This window comes from Felis catus, chromosome D2, assembly GCF_018350175.1.
Source record: "Felis catus isolate Fca126 chromosome D2, F.catus_Fca126_mat1.0, whole genome shotgun sequence".
Classification (NCBI taxonomy): Eukaryota; Metazoa; Chordata; class Mammalia; order Carnivora; family Felidae; genus Felis; species Felis catus.
In genome coordinates, this window is record NC_058378.1 from 46,552,344 (window position 1) to 46,569,904 (window position 17,561).

Sequence of the window (17,561 nt, forward strand, 5' to 3'; positions counted from 1 at the left end):
TAGACGTATCGCATAATTTTTAATGGTCTAGTAGCCATATTTAAAAAAAAATATGAAGAAGTAGTTTCTTTTTCATAATGTAGTTTATTTAACCCAATATATCCAAAATATTGCCATTTCAATATGTGGTCAATATAAATAGGTATTAATGGCATTTATTTTGGCCTTCTTTTCCTTGTGCTGTATCTTGGAGATCCGGTGTGTATTTTTACACGCATGGACCATCTCAGTTGAATGGGCACATTTCCAGTGCTCGGTGAGCCACTGCATCTTGGACAATGCAGTTCCAGCCTTGCTCACACTCTGGGCAGCTGGCTTTCCTGGATTTCTGATAGACATTTACCCACAGGAGTTAGAAAATAGAAACCGAAAGGTATTTCCCAGTGGTAATGCCACCGCGTATTTCTAGGCACAGGCAGGAGAAATGACCTGCAGGGTTAACCCTCCTTTCGTCCCCAGGGGTGACCGTTAAGAATCTTCAGGCCTTCCAAGTCCTACAGAATGTTTTCCACAAAGCCAGCAACCCTGTCCTCTGCACCAAGGTCCTGTCAGCCATCAGGACCATGTGGGTCTGGAACGCCCGCAACTTCTTCCTGCTGGAGTGGACCCTGCAGCCCATCTCGCAGTTCGTGGAGATTGTGCCCCTGAAGCCGGCCCCGGTGCAAAAGCAATTCTTCCAGCTGCTGGAGGCCCTGGTGTTCGAGCTGCATTATGTGCCCCATGAAATCCTGCGGAAGGTGCAGTGCTTGATCAAGGAGAGTCCTGAGTCACCCTGCGCCCTCGTGGCCCTGCAGAGTGTCCTCAGGATAGCCGGCAGGGACTTGCTTTTCACCGACATCTTCCGGGACTCGGGTCTCCTGGGTCTGCTGCTGGCCCAGCTGCGGAAGCGGGCCAAGATCCTGAGGAAGTCAGGTGACTCCCAAGAGCGTCGGGAGGGTTGGAGGGAACAGGCTGGGCCTGGGCGGGCGGGTGCCACTCCACCCCCCATCAACATAACAGAAAAAAGTGAGCGTCCCCAGGTCACCCGGCAACATGAGGGTCGGAGAAGGTCCCTTGGGGCATGTGGCTTTAAAGGGCAGGCGGCCTCTCTGTTTGCTATAACTGGACTGATCTTCCCCATGAAGAGACCAGAGGGATGGGTGGAACTTTAAACAGACTCATGGGGCTGAGTCAGGTCTGATGAATTCTCAGCTGGCAGAGATATCTCCTGCACCGTCTGCTATGTAGATGTATGTAGATGGGGAGACACCAGGAAGCCAAGGGAATTCGAGGAGGCCTGGGGCCCCGGCAAGCAGAGGGTGAGGGACCTGTGTACGTGTGGGCTCATCTGGTACACGGCCTCCTTTCAGTGCTGTCAGGCCCCATGGTCTCCTGCTTAGAGCAGTGAACAGTGCTGTCCAGCTTCCCTCTCCAAGTCTCGTCCGGCTTTTGTGTGCCCTGCTGGGCTGTGCACCTGTGGCTCTTTGGCAATGTCCCTTCACCCCTACCTTGGGCTCTCAACCTCAGCAGCCTTTGCTACCCCTATGGGTCTTCCGGGTGCCTTCTATCCAGGCGGGAGTGCTGGCCCGGGCTCTCTCACTGCCTAGCCACCCCCCATGCACACGCCCTGCTGGGGCCGGTCTGTGTGGTTTCTCCATAACCCCCACCTCCATCAACCTGCAGATAGGAGCCAGGGCATGAAAACTCCTTTCCCAGTTCTTCCTGGCTTTCCCTCACTCTGTTTGCACCTGCACCTCTGGGATTCAGTTTGGAGGAGGGATTAGGACACTGAATCCAGCCATTTACTTCTCCCCACCTTATGGCCTTTTCTCCTACTGCACTGGCTGGGAGGGGCTGAGGGCCTTCTAGCCATCAGCTGCTTTTGGAACTGGGCTTCAGACTCAAGCTAAAGTCATCAGTCTGTCTGCTCCCCGGGCCTGTGTGATGGGAAGAAGCTGAGTGAGAGAGTGTGGGCGCTGGGACCAGACAGCCCTGGAGGGGGTGTTACTTATGAGCTGAGTGATCCTGAACAAGTTACTTCACCTCTCTGAGCCTGTTTCTTCCTCTGTTAAATGGGTGCAAAAATATCTACGTCCTAGGGATCTAGTAAGAATTAAGTGAAGAAATACTGAAAAGGTCTCACTGCTGTGTCTGGAGAAGAAATGCTCAAGTGCTCAAAAATGTTCATTAGTCTTAACCCTGTAGCTTCTGTGTTACTGCATCGAGGACTGAGATGGACAGGCACCTTGGGGAGGCCAGGAAGGACTCACATCTCCCTGGGAGTATTTGCAAATAGGGTCAAGATTGAAGATGAGGAGCTTCTGTCTTTACACATCTGGGCCTCTGGGCCAGGCCTTGGAGAATATCTTGCTATGTGCTTTTTTCCCACTGCCCTTTGCATGGTCTTTTTGTTTAATGTTTCTGTGTTACCTTCCTGTGTATTGCTTCTCAGCTGCCTGGTACTGAATTTGCTTTTCAATCCAATCCCCAGACCTATCACAATTCCCAGAACTTTTTTGTGAGCTGATGTATCTGGTCTTTATGTTTTCTGTGGTTAAATGTTTCTTACTCTTCTTAGATACCTTGCCTCCTGGTTAATAAACTACCTTCATTCATTCATTCATTCATTTCCAAAGATGGATGGAGCTTCCTGCTCGTGTCAGGCACTTTTCTGGCACTGGGGATTCATAAGCGAACACACAGGCCTGATTTGCCATTGTGGATCTAACGGAAGCACTTATCCACTCCAGAATCTCTCAACCATGTCTACCCTCAGGTGTGAACTGGCAGATCCTTCCTCCCAGGCATGAATGGCAAAGTATAAAACTGTCCAAAAGAAAGTCAAAGAGGTGGGGCTTCAGACATTATGTAGGGTGGTGGTTCTCAAGGGTGGTCCTCAGAGCAGTTCCATCAGCATCACCTGGGAACTTCAGAAAAATGAAGTTATAGGACCCCACCTAAGACCTCCTATGCTAGAAACTCTAGGGAAGAATTCCAGCTTCTGGATTTCAACAAGCCCTCCAGGGGATTTTAATGTGCTCAAGTTGGAGATCCATGGTATAAGGAAGGGGTTATAGGGTTAGATCTTATGAATCAGGATGCACACTCATTTAAAATAGAAGCATTATGTTCTCATTTCCTTACGAGTATGGAAAACTAACGAAACCAGAGATTTGAGATCATACCATGTATACTGAAGATTTTATTTATCGGTTCTTAAATATGCCAGGAAACAAAGAGTCCACGCTTGGTGTTCAGGATCCAGAGAGAGAACTGACCTGTGTGATGCTGAGAACTGTAGTCACACTTCTGAGAGGCTCAGTTCGGAATGCAGGTAAGGATGGTACCAACCTTGTCTTGTCACTGCCTGGGAAACATTAGCTGTCTCCAGTGATTTATGTCAGTGCTCAAAGGTTATACCCAAGGAATAACCAGCGCTAAGGTTGTGGCTAATGTCCATTTGCTGGTTGATGTCCAGTGATCGTCAGTAAATTTGTAGACATCTTGGTTGACGGCTTTTACTTTTAAGGCTGCTAATTAAGGTTGGGATAGAGATATCCTAAAGAGATAGCCTAAATTTATGAGACCACAGAATGCTCCTCCTCTTTCTTTTTTAAATTTTTTTTTTCAACGTTTATTTATTTTTGGGACAGAGAGAGACAGAGCATGAACAGGGGAGGGGCAGAGAGAGAGGGAGACACAGAATCGGAAACAGGCTCCAGGCTCTGAGCCATCAGCCCAGAGCCCGACGCGGGGCTCGAACTCCCGGACCGCGAGATCGTGACCTGGCTGAAGTCGGACGCTTAACCGACTGTGCCACCCAGGCGCCCCTGCTCCTCCTCTTTCAAGTAAAACCTATTCCTATCCTGCTGCACCAACTAACGTGCTTTAAAAAAAAAATCCAAATTGTAAAGCTATGAGTAAAGAAAACTAATCATTTTTAAGAGACTTAATTTGATAAGCTTCCAGCCCATGATGGACTCAGTAGCTCCATCCATCTAAAACATTTTTGGCTTCCTAAGATCATGCAGCTTCCAAGTTTTTGTTTTTGTTTTTGTTTAGTTTTTAATGGGTGCATTAACTATACATACATAAATATTATGTTATGAAGTAGGTGTATTAACAAAGTGACATCAGTGAGTTTGGTGATTTGGGGTGTCTTTATCTGAGGCCCTCATAGATCAACTGTACCAAATGTGAATGATTAATTCATATGCAGAGGGTCTTTAATGTTAGACTATAAAAGGTTCCCTGGAGGTGCTAGTTAAAATGCATATTCCTAGGGCTACTTGAATGGCTCAGTCAGTGAACATCTGACTCTTGATTTCAGCTCAGGTTACGATCCCAAGGTTGTGGGATTGAGCCCTGCATGGGGCTCTGTGCTGAGCGTGGAGCCTGCTTAAGATCCTCTCTCTCCCCCTCTTCCCCTGTCTCAAACTTGTGTGTTCTCTGTCTCTTTCTGTCTCTGTCTCTCAAATTAAAAAAAGAAAAAACATATTCCTAGGCTGATTCCCGGAGAGTTAAATTAGTAGCTGGTCAAGGTAGAGCACAGGAATCTATTTTTAAACAGCCTTCCAAGGTGATTTCCATGTAGGGGTACCTGACCCATACTTGGAGAAATCCTGTCTCACAGAGTTGACCTGCTCAAATCTACATCATGCCACTTGAACGATCCAGTTACTTCCTAGTTCTTATTCCACATGTGATTCAGTTATGTTTTGTTTGCAGTAAGAATTTTGGCAGAGAAGAGAGAGAATTGCCATTGGCCCTGGATTTAGGGTATTAAGTGGCAATAACGGACAGAAGTGTTGTCTAGTTAAAGTTTGTAGTAGGTTTTTAAAAAAGACTAGTGCAGTGAAAGTTTTTTTGAAAAAAAATTTCAAAAACAAAAATTTCATAGAATAAAAAGGCAAGGTTTCTTTTTTTGATTTATCTGTTTAGTTTTTGTTTTTTTTTTTTTTTAATTCTCAGCTCCACTATTTCTCTTTTCTTCTAGTTTTAACAGTGGGTATGGGTTTTGAAAAAAAAAAGAGTTTCTAATGGAACAACGTGGAGACACGTATAAAGGGAGCAAAACAAACTCGGATGTTGCAGGAGAAAGCTTTGCTTGTCGTTAAAACTAAGGTGCCGAGGCTCCCTTGCTCTAGCCTCATACTGTCTGTCTGGTCCACAGTTGTCCTGAAAGACCACGGCATGGTGCCCTTCATCAAGATCTTCCTGGACGTTGAGTGGTACCGAGAGGCCTCACTCAGCATCTTGGAGCAGCTCTCTGTCATCAACGCTGAGGAGTACATGAGCATCATTGTGGGCGCTTTGTGCTCCTCCACTCAAGGGGAGCTGGAGCTGAAACTGGATCTTCTGCAGGTGATGTCAAGTCTTCCTTTGTGCTGGGCTTTCCCACGGACATGCAGCTGGTGATCGACATGTGCACACGCGCTCACTCATTCAGTCGGTCACGGTATCGTACGGGTAGGGTAGTACTAGCTGCTATAACAAAGAAATCCCATGTCCTCAGTAGCCTCACACATGGGGAGTTTCTTTCCTATGAATAGTCCAATCTCTGATGGGAGGGGATAACCATTCAGGGAACCTGGGCATCGAATCCAGCCAGCAGACAAAGAATTGCACAAGTGTTCTGCTGGCCTGGAACCGGCACACGTTAACTTCTGTCTGACTTCCTTTGGGTACAACTCATTTGGATGCAAGGGGTGCCGGGAAATGTAGTCTTCCCAGCAATGCTGTAAACTGTGGAAGTGTAGTCTGAATCAGACTACAGGGGGCAAGCAGCTGCCTTGTTTACTTGACCAGCATTTAGTGTCTACCCTCTACCAACCTGGGACACACAGTTGAATGAGATATAGTCTTTGCCATCTGGGAGCTCATAGACTAGGGCTCATGATGAGTGAGCGGTCATGGCAGTGCAGTGTGGTAATGACCTGGAAAGTACGGAGTGCAGGCTGCCATGGGGGCAGAGGAGTAGGAGAGCTCCATCCTGCCTTGCATGTTGAGGAAGGCTTGCAGAGAAGGATGTTTGAGCTGGGAAGAGGAAAGAAGAGGCAGGGAGAGGCATGGGCCCAGAGGACACAAAGGGGAGGAGTGAAACTAGGGTGTCACTTGTGGGTAACAAAGATGAGTATAAGTTTTGGTTTTTGTAGTACTGTTAATAATCATCAAATTATCTTAAAACAATTAGAATGATGATGAATGTCATCACCACCAGATGTAAATGCAAATATCCCCCAGGAGGCTGACTTGGGGACCTCTCACGTATGTATGCAACACAACCCCATGCAAAACACATATCTCAGTAACATACATACCTTGATCACTGGTGAATTAAAAAAAATATGGAGTTGGTCTGACTTCCAGAATTAAACCGTCAGGCTTGCTCAGCCATGACTCTTTCTGCACAAAACGCTTTTAACACTTAGAGAACAGTGCTCGGTTTCTTTTACCAACTTACCTCTCTGCAGAGCTAGTCATGTCATGTGACCATCAGACACATGTGTTCCCACCATCAGTCACGTGGCCAGAGCCTGCAGGGTTCGGCATGGCCAAAGCATCATGAGAAGCCCATCCAAAAGTGACATTATGACCATAATTATCATGCATTTCACAGATGACAAGAACCAAAACAATGATTTAATTATAAAGCCAAAGAAATCAGTTTTGTATGAAATAAAACCAGGCTTCTATGAAACAAAAAGTTAACTGTCTTTTGAAAGATCCTAGAGTCTCATGATTATGTGAGGTAAAGGAAGTGAGGGGAACATGTGAAGGAGCTGAAGCGAAAGACATAGCAAGAATTAGTGGCAATTTGCAGCTAGGAAGGACTTTAGCTTCATGCGGTCCAATCTTTTTTTTTTTTTTAATTTTTTTAATGTTTATTTTTGAGAGAGAGAGAGAGACAGAATGCAAGTGGGGGAGAGGCAGAGAGAGAGGGAGACACAAAATTCGAAGCGGACTCCAGGCTCTGAGCTGTCAGCACAGAGCCCGACGCCGGGCTCAAACCCACCAACTGCGAGATCATGACCTGAGCTGAAGTTGGATGCTTAACCGACTGAGCCACCCAGGCACCCCCACGTGGTCCAGTCTTAACATTCCGGCAGGAACATGTCCAGGAAGCGTCTAATATAAATTGTGAGTTGAGTTTGAATCTTAGACAAGTGACTTAAAATCTAAGGATCCTTCCTCTTTTCTTTGTGCTGCTTATTACATTTTTTTCCTCACATATCTGTCTTCGTCCTGATTCACATGAGCCTTATTCTTTTATTTATTTATTTATTTATTTATTTATTTATTTATTTATTTATTATTTTTGGGACAGAGAGAGATAGAGCATGAACAGGGGAGGGGCAGAGAGAGAGGGAGACACAGAATCGGAAACAGGCTCCAGGCTCCGAGCCATCAGCCCAGAGCCCGACGCGGGGCTCGAACTCACGGACCGCGAGATCGTGACCTGGCTGAAGTCGGACGCTTAACCGACTGCGCCACCCAGGCGCCCCAACATGAGCCTTATTCTGATAAGCAACATAGAAACCACGACCCCAGTAGTCAGGACTTTGGTTTCCTAGGGGATGAAAATTGCAATCCCCATCTGTTTCTGAGATTTTCACACTGAGAGTCAGACAGACCCACAGAGAGGAAAGTTTTGGATTTACTTTTTGCTTGGAGAGAACAAGGGTTTCTGTGTCCATTATAGAGAAGTGTACTCTGCTTTGCTCGTGGAAAGTTCATCTTATTTACTCTGCAGCCCAGAGGCACCTTAGTGGAGCGTCAGCCCTTGGGTAATAGGACTGAATTTCTAGAATTAGCGATGTGAAGCCTTTATGGTGTTTTACAGATTCAGTATCACTTCAGAATCACACTATCAAGGGATTAACACTGTATAAGCTTATTTAACAAAGTCATACCCTGTGTTCAATGTGCTGTCTTCTCCCGGGTGCCATGTCACTGCTGGGAAGTTGGGGGATGATGCGTGGAGCTATTAATGCTCTCACGGGACGTGGGCTATTGACACTTTGTTCCTCCAATGCATAGTGAGGGGACATGGGGTTGTTCCCGACTTGCCCACCACCGAGTTACGTGAGCGACTAGCCAATGTTTGATGTTTTCTGGAGTCTAATCTAGAATCCGCATCTTGGGAATCTGTTGGAACTTTAGAAACAAAGATGTAAAATTAGCTCTTTCTGGCCAGATCTCCCTCTTTCTAAGTTGAGCGTGGACTTTGCCCAAAGCACTGTGCCCACAAAGCAAGTCAGACGTAGGATGAGGGGGAGGTGATGGAGTGAGGTGACCTCAAAGGCAGTACCCTCTGCCCCCACCAAAGCTTTGCCATCTTTGACATGCATTCACATCAACGTGTGACCCTCGCTTCCCTTCCCTGAGGCCATCAGCCAGCTTCTTTGGAGAAGAAAATTCATCCAGAAACACCCAACTTAGGGCAGTGGTTTCCAAAATCCAGTGGCACTTCCATACCAATACGCAAGCACTTGTGACTTCACCACCTAATTCTGGCAAATGATAATTGAGTTAAAGAATAATGTAGGCAAATGAATTTCCTCTCCACTGCCAGTGGGACCATGATTGGGTTATGCACAAATTCAGATTGATTTGCTAATATACATTTAGCTGTTCAACTCTGTGCTTAATCACATTACCTCACCAGTCTTCCAGCGTGACACATGGAAAATTATGAGGAATAACAAATAATGGAATGTGAAATAAATCCTGTTAGTCCTAACCTAGTTAGCGCTTTGCAGCAGACATCCATTTTATAGATTCAAGCCGGAGGAATACGAACTCAGAGACGATGACATGGTAACTGAGTTAAGGAGGAGAAAATGTGCTTAACGCTGACCTTTCTTGAAATGTGTCAACCCCAGCCTGATTACTTTGACTTCAGCTGATTAAATTTACTCCCTTCCGCAGACTCGCAAGCCTAGGTGATGCATTATCATGCAAAGTTGAATGACAGTAATGGAGACCCTCGTTCTAGGCCCCCAGTTCCTGACAAATCGTTTCCCGAAGTAACGCAGTATTTATTTTCCTTTATGATAGAAATGTTTCTCTTTAGTTGCTATGAAATTAAGCCTTTGTAATTGGATTTTGGACTCTTTACTTTATGACTCTGCAAATATGAAATTAACCCCATCCCAAGAAATAATAGAGCAGTCTAAGTTCTAATGAGATTACCCCCATTTTAGATAATGATTCCAAATTTAATAAATCAAACAAAGCAACAATTAAGGACAGCCATTTCTTTCTCCTCCCCCCTCCCAACAGGAGGAGAAAGGAGCCATGTAGGAGTTACAGGGGACAGACCCTCTGAGAGACACAGATCATAAGAAGGACCGTCATTGGGTTGCTCTGTTTTAACGGTATCTGCTCTCGATACTCGGAATGATGGAGCCCTTTTGAGCAATGTCTGTTGTCAAATTGGATGATTGGAACGCAGTTTCTTTAATAAGAGGGGAGTTCGGTGGTCATCCAGTGCTCAGACAATTGCCTGTAATTTGATTCGTTTGTTTTTTGATCATTCTCCATTTTTCATATTTGTTTTGTCATGTGCCCTTGTGATAAACAGCAGAGCTTCATCCAATCCATTTACCTTAAACAACCTCTTGGTGGTTTCAGGAGCCACTGAAAGCACTCACATGAATTTAGATCGCTTACCATCCTAGAGCTTAAGATTTCCCACCGTCTTCGTGGTTTATTTATTTTTCACGGCATGAGTCACATGACCAGGCATAAGGTCAGACGCAGACAAAGCAATGCACGCCGTACAAGACCCCAGTGTTCATCCTTTCGTGTGGGTTATCAGTCGGTGGGAAGAGGCCGGTAGCAACACACACACTTCAAGGTTAGAGTATGTTTCCAACTTGGTGGGAGAAATACTATTCTGTTGGGAGTGAGTTGCTCACACAAGGCCGGCACAGATGCAGTAGGTCTATGTGTGGCCTGTCTTGGCCTCAGAGTCCAATGGGTGGGCTGTGGGGGCAGGCAGCTGTGCTGATGCTATCTATACAGAGAAAGGCCTTGCCCTTCTAGAAGTCTTACTGTTGCTACACCATAAGCTTCACACTCACTGAACACCACCCTTCTAGAGAACCTGCTTTAACAGTCTACATGCTTCTTTGAAGGACCTGCCTACAAAGTCAACTTTTCCTGGGGTTTCAGCCAAATTCAGAAGTAGTTTGGCCATATCTTCACCCAAGAGAAGAGAGAAAGCCATCGTCACCGCCTCATCCTTAATATTTCGTTTTTGCCTCCATCTTTCTGGCAGTTTGGAAAGCCTCTTTCCCTGACGTCTCTCCCATGACTCTGATTTGACCCCCTGTTAGTGGGTGGCCCTGGTGCTGAATTGCTTTCAAAAAACAAAATGACAATTCAGTTTCCCCATAGCCATTCCCCTGAGCTGTGGTGGCTAATCATTGAGCTAAGCGCTAGAAGTTGTGGATTTTCTTTTCCTATAGCCAGGAAAAGATCAATTGACCCATATTGGTAAGGATGCATTTTTCTATTTTCTATAATTTTTTGTCCATTTTGAATGTAAGCATGGACTCTGGCCTTTCATGGATTCTCCTACTTACTACAAACTTTATTTTTATTTATATATATTTTTTTGCTATCTTGAAATGTCATAGATGGGACAGTGGAGGACTTTAAGCATCTCCTTTGTCTTCCTCTTTGAAAGAGTCCTTGGCCATGTGCATTCAGGTAGTTCTGGCTCATTTTGTGTTCTCCTGCTCCCAAAATGGGGTTGACTGCCCACTGAGCATCTCAGGCTGCTCTCCATATATATAATATAGTAATATAGTATATAGTAATATAGTAATATATACTACATAATATAGTATATATGAAACAATATAACATGTATCTTCTTCAAGAAGAATGGGCTTTTTGAGAAGCTGGCCGAGGACCTCTGTTTGCTGGGATGTTTCGGGGTGCAGTATATATAGTATATATAGTAATATATACTATATAATATAGTAATATAGTAATATAATAATAATATAATATATATTATATATATATTATATATAATATAATAATATTATATTCCTCTCCAAGAGGAGAGGAATATAATATTAGAAAAGAAAATTTGGGTCTTAGGGATACATGTTATATTGTTTCACATCAATGGCGTTGGATTAAGATTACCAGCATTTTAAAGATAGAGCTGGAAAATTAACTTTCTTCCCCCAAAGTGCATGAAATTCATATTTAATGGTTACTTAAAACTTTACTAAGTTTTTGTTTGACTTTCTCTCCATGAGAGTTTGAAGATTTAGTCCCTTCCCTCCTTTTATTTTCCTGACCTACCAGTTTTCTCTTTGGTCATTAAGTTTTGCATATCATGCTCTATATTGTCACCCTAGACCAGGCATTTAAGACACAGAATCAGCCCCCAACACACACACACTAAATTGGGAGTTGCCTTTCACTTTTTTCTTTGAACCTTGTCTCAAGCATCTTGGAATTGGCTTGAAATTGTGCCTGCCCAGAAAATCCCCTTTCTTGTGCCACTAGGGCATTAGAGGATAAAACAATTTATACCTTCCTCCAAAATCTGCTGATGAAACCACAAGTATTGGCCACTGTCTTGGAAGCACATGCAAGATGGTCTCAGATGAAGTCCCAAGCAACTTCCGTGAATAATAAATATGAAAACACCAAAAGCTAGAGGCTTTTAATATTTATCTAAAATCATCCATACATTCTTCACTTTCAGGTGTGAAGCTTTAGCACAGAATGAGAATTACTTGAATACAGTCTTTTCTCCCTCCCTCCCTCCATTTCTCCCTTCCTCCCTTCCTTTCATCCTCCTTTCCTTCCTTCCCTTCGAAACATTTGTTAACTACCTAGTGTGCACCACCACTGCACTCAATGAAGGGCACACTGTAAGGGTTCAATAAATGTTTGATGGCAGAAGGAAATAAAAATGTGTCCAGTAAAATCTCAGTGATCTGGAGAAGTTCGATTCCACAATGTATGTTACGCATAGCCTGAACTCCACACATGGTCTATTCTATTTACTATACTTATGTTTCCTTCCATGAAATGCTTCTCTTCTCTACCTTGATTCCTTCATATTTGCACACCAGATTTTAAGTAGACTCGTTTTATTCTCTTTCTCCACTTAATAGAGGTACTTACGTTTGCACAGAGAGGGAGATAAATAATAAACTACAGAGATTGTATTGTGGGTCTCCTTTGCAGTATAAGAGGTGGTTCATTCCACTCATTCAGCAAATATTTATTAAGTGCGTGCTACATTCCACAGCAGTGCGTTGCCTGATTTCACGGAGCTTCAATCTAGTGGAGGGCTGAGGCAGTTTTCAAGTCACTTCAGTAAAGTGTGAAGAGAACTGGGTTCAACAAATGAGAGGGGGCTATGTGAGCTCTCGGCCTGGGGTAAGAATAAGGCAGGGGTCAAAGAGAGCTTTCTGGAGGGAGATGCATTGAAGTTAAGATCCAGGACGGTAAACCAACCTTATACATCAGCATAGGCTTTAGCAGCCGCCATTTGAAAGCAGGCACTGAGGGGCAACTAAAATGAGGAGGAACAATATAGACCTCCCCCTGTTTCAGAATCACCCTCTGGTAGCTTGCATTTCCTACCACTCGAACAGGCGAGAGCAGGTGCAGTGCTTTGGCAGGGATGTGTCAGGGCTCTGCGTTAACAAGTTGTCTCCTGCGCTTTCCTCATTTTTATCCTGTTGGTGTTTCAGTCTCTACTCAGGATCCTGGACACCCCCAAAGGCCGTGCTGCTTTCAGAGTGTCCAGTGGGTTCAATGGACTCCTGTCCCTGCTCTCTGACCTGGAGGGGTCTCTCCAGGAGCCCCCGCCGCAGGCGTGGGGGATGGTGTCCCCCAGCCAGACCCTGGACCTGGTCCTGCACACCCTCTGTGCCTTGTCTGCGGCATTGCACCTGGACCCTGTCAACAGTGACTTCTTCAAGAAGAATGGGCTTTTTGAGAAGCTGGCCGAGGACCTCTGTTTGCTGGGATGTTTCGGGGCGCAGGAGGAAGAGGGAGCCCCTCTGCACTCGGAGGCAGACACAAAGGCCAGGCCATTTGCTGACTTCCTGAGTGCGGCCTTTGCCTCTGCCAGCCCATTCCCACCCAAGATACAGAGCTGCCTCCAGATCCTCAGCTTTCTGGACAGCATGGCCGGTGGCACCCTCCACCTGCGCAGAGACCTGAAGGAGCCCCCGAGGGCTGGGCAAGACCCAGCTCCGCATGCCCAGAAGGAAGACGCCGGCAGTGACCCCCAAGGCAACTTCAAGCTGTGGCCAGACCTGGAGGAGAGGTAGAGCTTTGCTGCCCACTTCCGTAATCGGGTCATCAGTGTATCTGTCTCCCATTTCCCCCCCAAATATCCTGTGCATGGGTGGTGGGTAGGAAGCCTTGACTGCAAACTAGGTGTGCAAAAACGTCACGTGACTTTTTTTTTTTTTTTTTTTTTTTTTTAACTCAAGTTAACTTTGGCTCCAGTCTCCTCTGCCTTTGGGAGCAGGCAGAAAACCAATCTGAGTCAATCAACAGATGGTTGGAGGCTGCTTTTGAGTTGCACGAGAACCAGGGGGCTTACCAGATCTTGGAAACGGAGGGCAGAACTCTGCTGATAATCTCACTTTCTGCTTCGGCATCCTTGCTGCTGCTCCTGGGAGCCTTGGTGCCTGTGCCTGGCCTCCATGGTGTGCTGGGCAGCCTTTGGGGGGCCTTATCTTACCCGCTGCCCTCACCCTTGCCCCTGCACTGCCAGGGTGTGGGAGGAGGTCCTTTGACTTACAGGATGACCACATCGTCCTTCCCCATCCCTGGTTCTTCCTGGTCTTTCACATTGCTTCCACTTCCTGTAACAAAGACGATGATCTCCTCTTACTTCACAGGCCCATCTCCTCCATGACTCCAGACTTTCATTCCTGTAAGACAGACTTCCACTAAAGCAAGGGAGAGCAAAGAACACCCCTCCTTCCTTAGGGGGGGCAGGGAAAACGAAAGCACAACAGCAGTAGTTGGATATCTTTTGGGTTCTCCCCAGGGAGCAAGGACAAAACATAAATTAATATTGCAAGAAACTCTCCTGCCTACCACCTCTCCAAGCCATCTTACATTGACTGCCACGGGACACCCTTCTGAAAGACACTGCACATTTTAATCCAAATATGTTGGATCGGTCAGATTTCAGTGTGGAGGGCTGGTGGTGAGGGGGAAGGATGCCAGATCTCTACGGAGATAATCATATGATTGTTCTCGTTTCATCAGCTAACATGCTAAATTAATTGGTTTCCTAATCTTGCATTCATGCAGCTACCAACTTGCTCATGATACATTTATTGCTGGCTTTGATTTGCTAATTTTTTATAAGGACCTTTGCTCCTGAAAAAGCTTTTCCTTCCATGCTCTTTTCTTGACTGTTTTTATGATAAAGTTTGCGGTAACCTCATAACGCGAGTTGGTCAGTGTTGACTCTTCTATTCTCTGGAAGTAATAGTAACGTAGGTTACTATTTCTATTCCTTAGCTTTGCGATAGAGTCTGCCAGTAAAACCCTCATAAGCCTGATGTTTTCTTGTTAAGATTTATTTTTGTGAGGATAAATTCAGATTTCTTCTTGAATCATTCTTAGCCATTTTTAAAGTTCATTTTCCCATTCTATCTAAGTTTCAATTTACTGACATAAGGCTGTTCCTAATATCCTTTTTTAACTTTTGGCTCCTGACAGGATTGTTTGTGTCCTTTCTTCCCCCCCCCCCCCCCAACATTCTTGACAGGGGGTTTATTTATTTGTGTGTCCCATGAAGCAACTTTCAGCTTTTCCCATCTCTCATGCGTAAATTTTCTATTTCTGTCTTCGTTTGTTCATTCTTATTATGTCTTCTTTGCTTTGGTTTATTCTGGTATTCCTCTTAATTTAATTGATTAGGAGACTGATTTTCAGTCCTCTTTTTAAATGCAAAATGCGAATGTCTCTGTCCTTTACTTTAGCTGTGAGGTGCAAGTTTCCTTACGTGGCACTCTCAATGTTATTTAGTCCTAAATGTTTCCATTTCCTTTGTGACTTAGAGTTTCCTTCTTGAATCTTGTTTGACTTGTGGATTTCCAAAGTTACAGAGTGTTTTTGGTCATTTTCTTTCCTTGCTAATTTCTAATTTTATCATCATGAGAGATGGTGGACTGTTTGATGGTAATTCTTTGAAAGTAGTTGAGCTTGACTTTGCGGCCTCCAGTGTGATAAATCTTCCTAACTGTTCCATGTGTGCTTGAAAAGAATGAATATTTTCCAGTTGTTAGAGTCAAGGTTCTATTTATGTCCTTTGGATCAAACTGGTCAAGGGTCTTCTTCAGATTTTCAGATCATTTAATCTGTTTGACAATATCAGTTGCTAAGATATGTGAAATATTTTTCATTATATTCATAGATTTGTTAATTTCTGTTAATTTTTACCTTACATATATCTGAGGCTATTTGAATCTCACATATTTACAATTTTTATATCATCTCGTGGAATCAAAATTTTTTACCTCATATGGTGGCCTTCTTTATCTCCAATAGTACATTTTGTCATAAGAATAACTTTTTCTAATACTAATAAGGCTATATCAGCTTTCTTTTGGTTAGTGTGTGCCCGGAATTTTTTTTTTTTTTTAAATTCCTTCGTTTTAAGGTTTCTGTGTCCTGATGTTTTAGGTGTGCTTTTTGTAGAGAGCTATTTTTGTTTTTGCTTTATTTTGTCATTTAACCCAGTGTGATACTTTTTGGTTACTGAAGCATGTGCTCTGTTTATATTTTTATAATTATTAACATGTTTGAAATTATTGTTACTTTGTTATTTTGTATTTTCTATTTGTCCCACTTTTTCTTTTGATCTTTTTCTTGTTTTCTTTTGAATTATTAGAATTTTCGGGGCGCCTGGGTGGCGCAGTCGGTTAAGCGTCCGACTTCAGCCAGGTCACGATCTCGCGGTCCGTGAGTTCGAGCCCCTGTCAGGCTCTGGGCTGATGGCTCAGAGCCTGGAGCCTGTTTCCGATTCTGTGTCTCCCTCTCTCTCTGCCCCTCCCCCGTTCATGCTCTGTCTCTCTCTGTCCCAAAAAAAAAAAAAAAAAAAAACAAAAAAAAACGCTGAATTATTAGAATTTTCATTTTTTTATTTAATTTTTTCCATCTACTGATTTGATCTTATGCTCTCTATTAGCCTTTTAGTGGTTATCCTAAAATAATTTAATAGCATCCTCATAATGTTTAACTATTTAGTGTTTACTATGCTGTTATCTTTATCCTATTTCCAGTAAATATGTGTTACATATGTAATATGTAAACACTTAATATAACTCTTAAATGTATACTTACATTTCTTATGTATATATTACTGTTGCCCAATATTAATTTTGTGCAGTCCATCAATCTAACATAAATCTAACTTTAGTTAATCCATCAAATAAGGCATTTATTCATGTATTTTTTTTTACTGAGGTATAATTGACTATATGACATTATATTACTTTTAGTATAAAACATAGTGATTCGATACTTGTATATATTGCAAAATGATCACCACATAAGTCTAGTTAATAACACCCATCACCACACTAGTTACAATTTTTTTCTTGTGATAAAAGCTTTTAAGACTTATTCTCTGTGCAATTTTCAAATATGCAATATAGTGTTATTAACTATAGTCACCATGCTGTACCTTATATTCCTATGACTTATTTCTTTTAAAACTGTAAGTTTGTACCTTTTGACTCCCTTCATTTATTTTGTCCACCCCCGTCCCCTGGTTCTGGCAACCACCAATCTGTTCTTTGTATCTATGAGCTCTTTTTTATTTTTTAAATTTTTAATTAATTAATTAATTTTTAATGTTTCTTTATTTTTGAGACAGAGAGAGAGAGAGAGAGAGAGAGAGCAGGGGAAGGGCAGAGAGAGAGAAGAAGACACAAAATCCAAAGCAGGCTCCGGGCTCTGAGCCATCAGCACAGAGCACGATGTGGGGCTCAAACTCATGAGCCATGAGATCATGACCTGAACCGAAGTCAGATGCTTAACCAACTGAGACACTCAGGACCCCGAGGCCCTTCTCTTCTTGTTTTGTCTTGGGGAGAATTCCCTTTCTGAGGCTCTCTGATCTTTCTATTCTGGGGGAGGGTGTCCCCAAGGAGGCCTCTACCCTGGCCACCTGGATGGCCTGCAGGTCAACTTGGAATGTCAGTGTCGAACCCTATTCTTCCAGCTCTTAGAGGGTAGGGAAATAGTTGTCGGCACCAGACGGTGGTATTGAGTGATGACAAGTAGTAGTCATTTTTTGATGTCTCTGGGAGCTAAGCACTAAACACTTATTTTCATTTAATTCCCTCTCAGTCCTAGAACTTTACCAATAAAGAAACCAAGGCTAAGAAAGGATACATAACATGGCCAAAGTCACACATTTAGTAAGGAAATGATAGAGCCAGATTCTGATCCCAGGTCCACTTGCAAGACCTGTGTATGTGTATATGTGTGTGTGTGTTCTTCCTGCTTCTTCTGGAAACTCCCATTATCATGGTGATGATTTTCCACATGTTCTGACA

At 43.7% G+C, this 17,561-nt stretch overlaps 1 protein-coding gene across 18 annotated transcripts in view; it reads left to right on the top strand.

Annotated features, from left to right (window-relative positions):
* The window catches only part of WDFY4 (WDFY family member 4), a 292,757-nt gene that overhangs the window by 42,706 nt on the left and 232,490 nt on the right, over positions 1–17,561 (top strand). For 17 of the 18 annotated variants that reach the window (XM_045040306.1, XM_045040307.1, XM_045040305.1 and 14 more), the window contains 4 exons: positions 460–912; positions 3,209–3,313; positions 5,153–5,343; positions 12,717–13,297. In XM_045040306.1, coding sequence (XP_044896241.1) covers positions 460–912; positions 3,209–3,313; positions 5,153–5,343; positions 12,717–13,297 — 1,330 coding nt within the window. Of the gene's footprint in view, positions 1–459; positions 913–3,208; positions 3,314–5,152; positions 5,344–6,172; positions 6,886–12,716; positions 13,298–17,561 lie in introns of those variants that run through there. The other variant, XM_045040308.1, reaches the window with a different exon arrangement.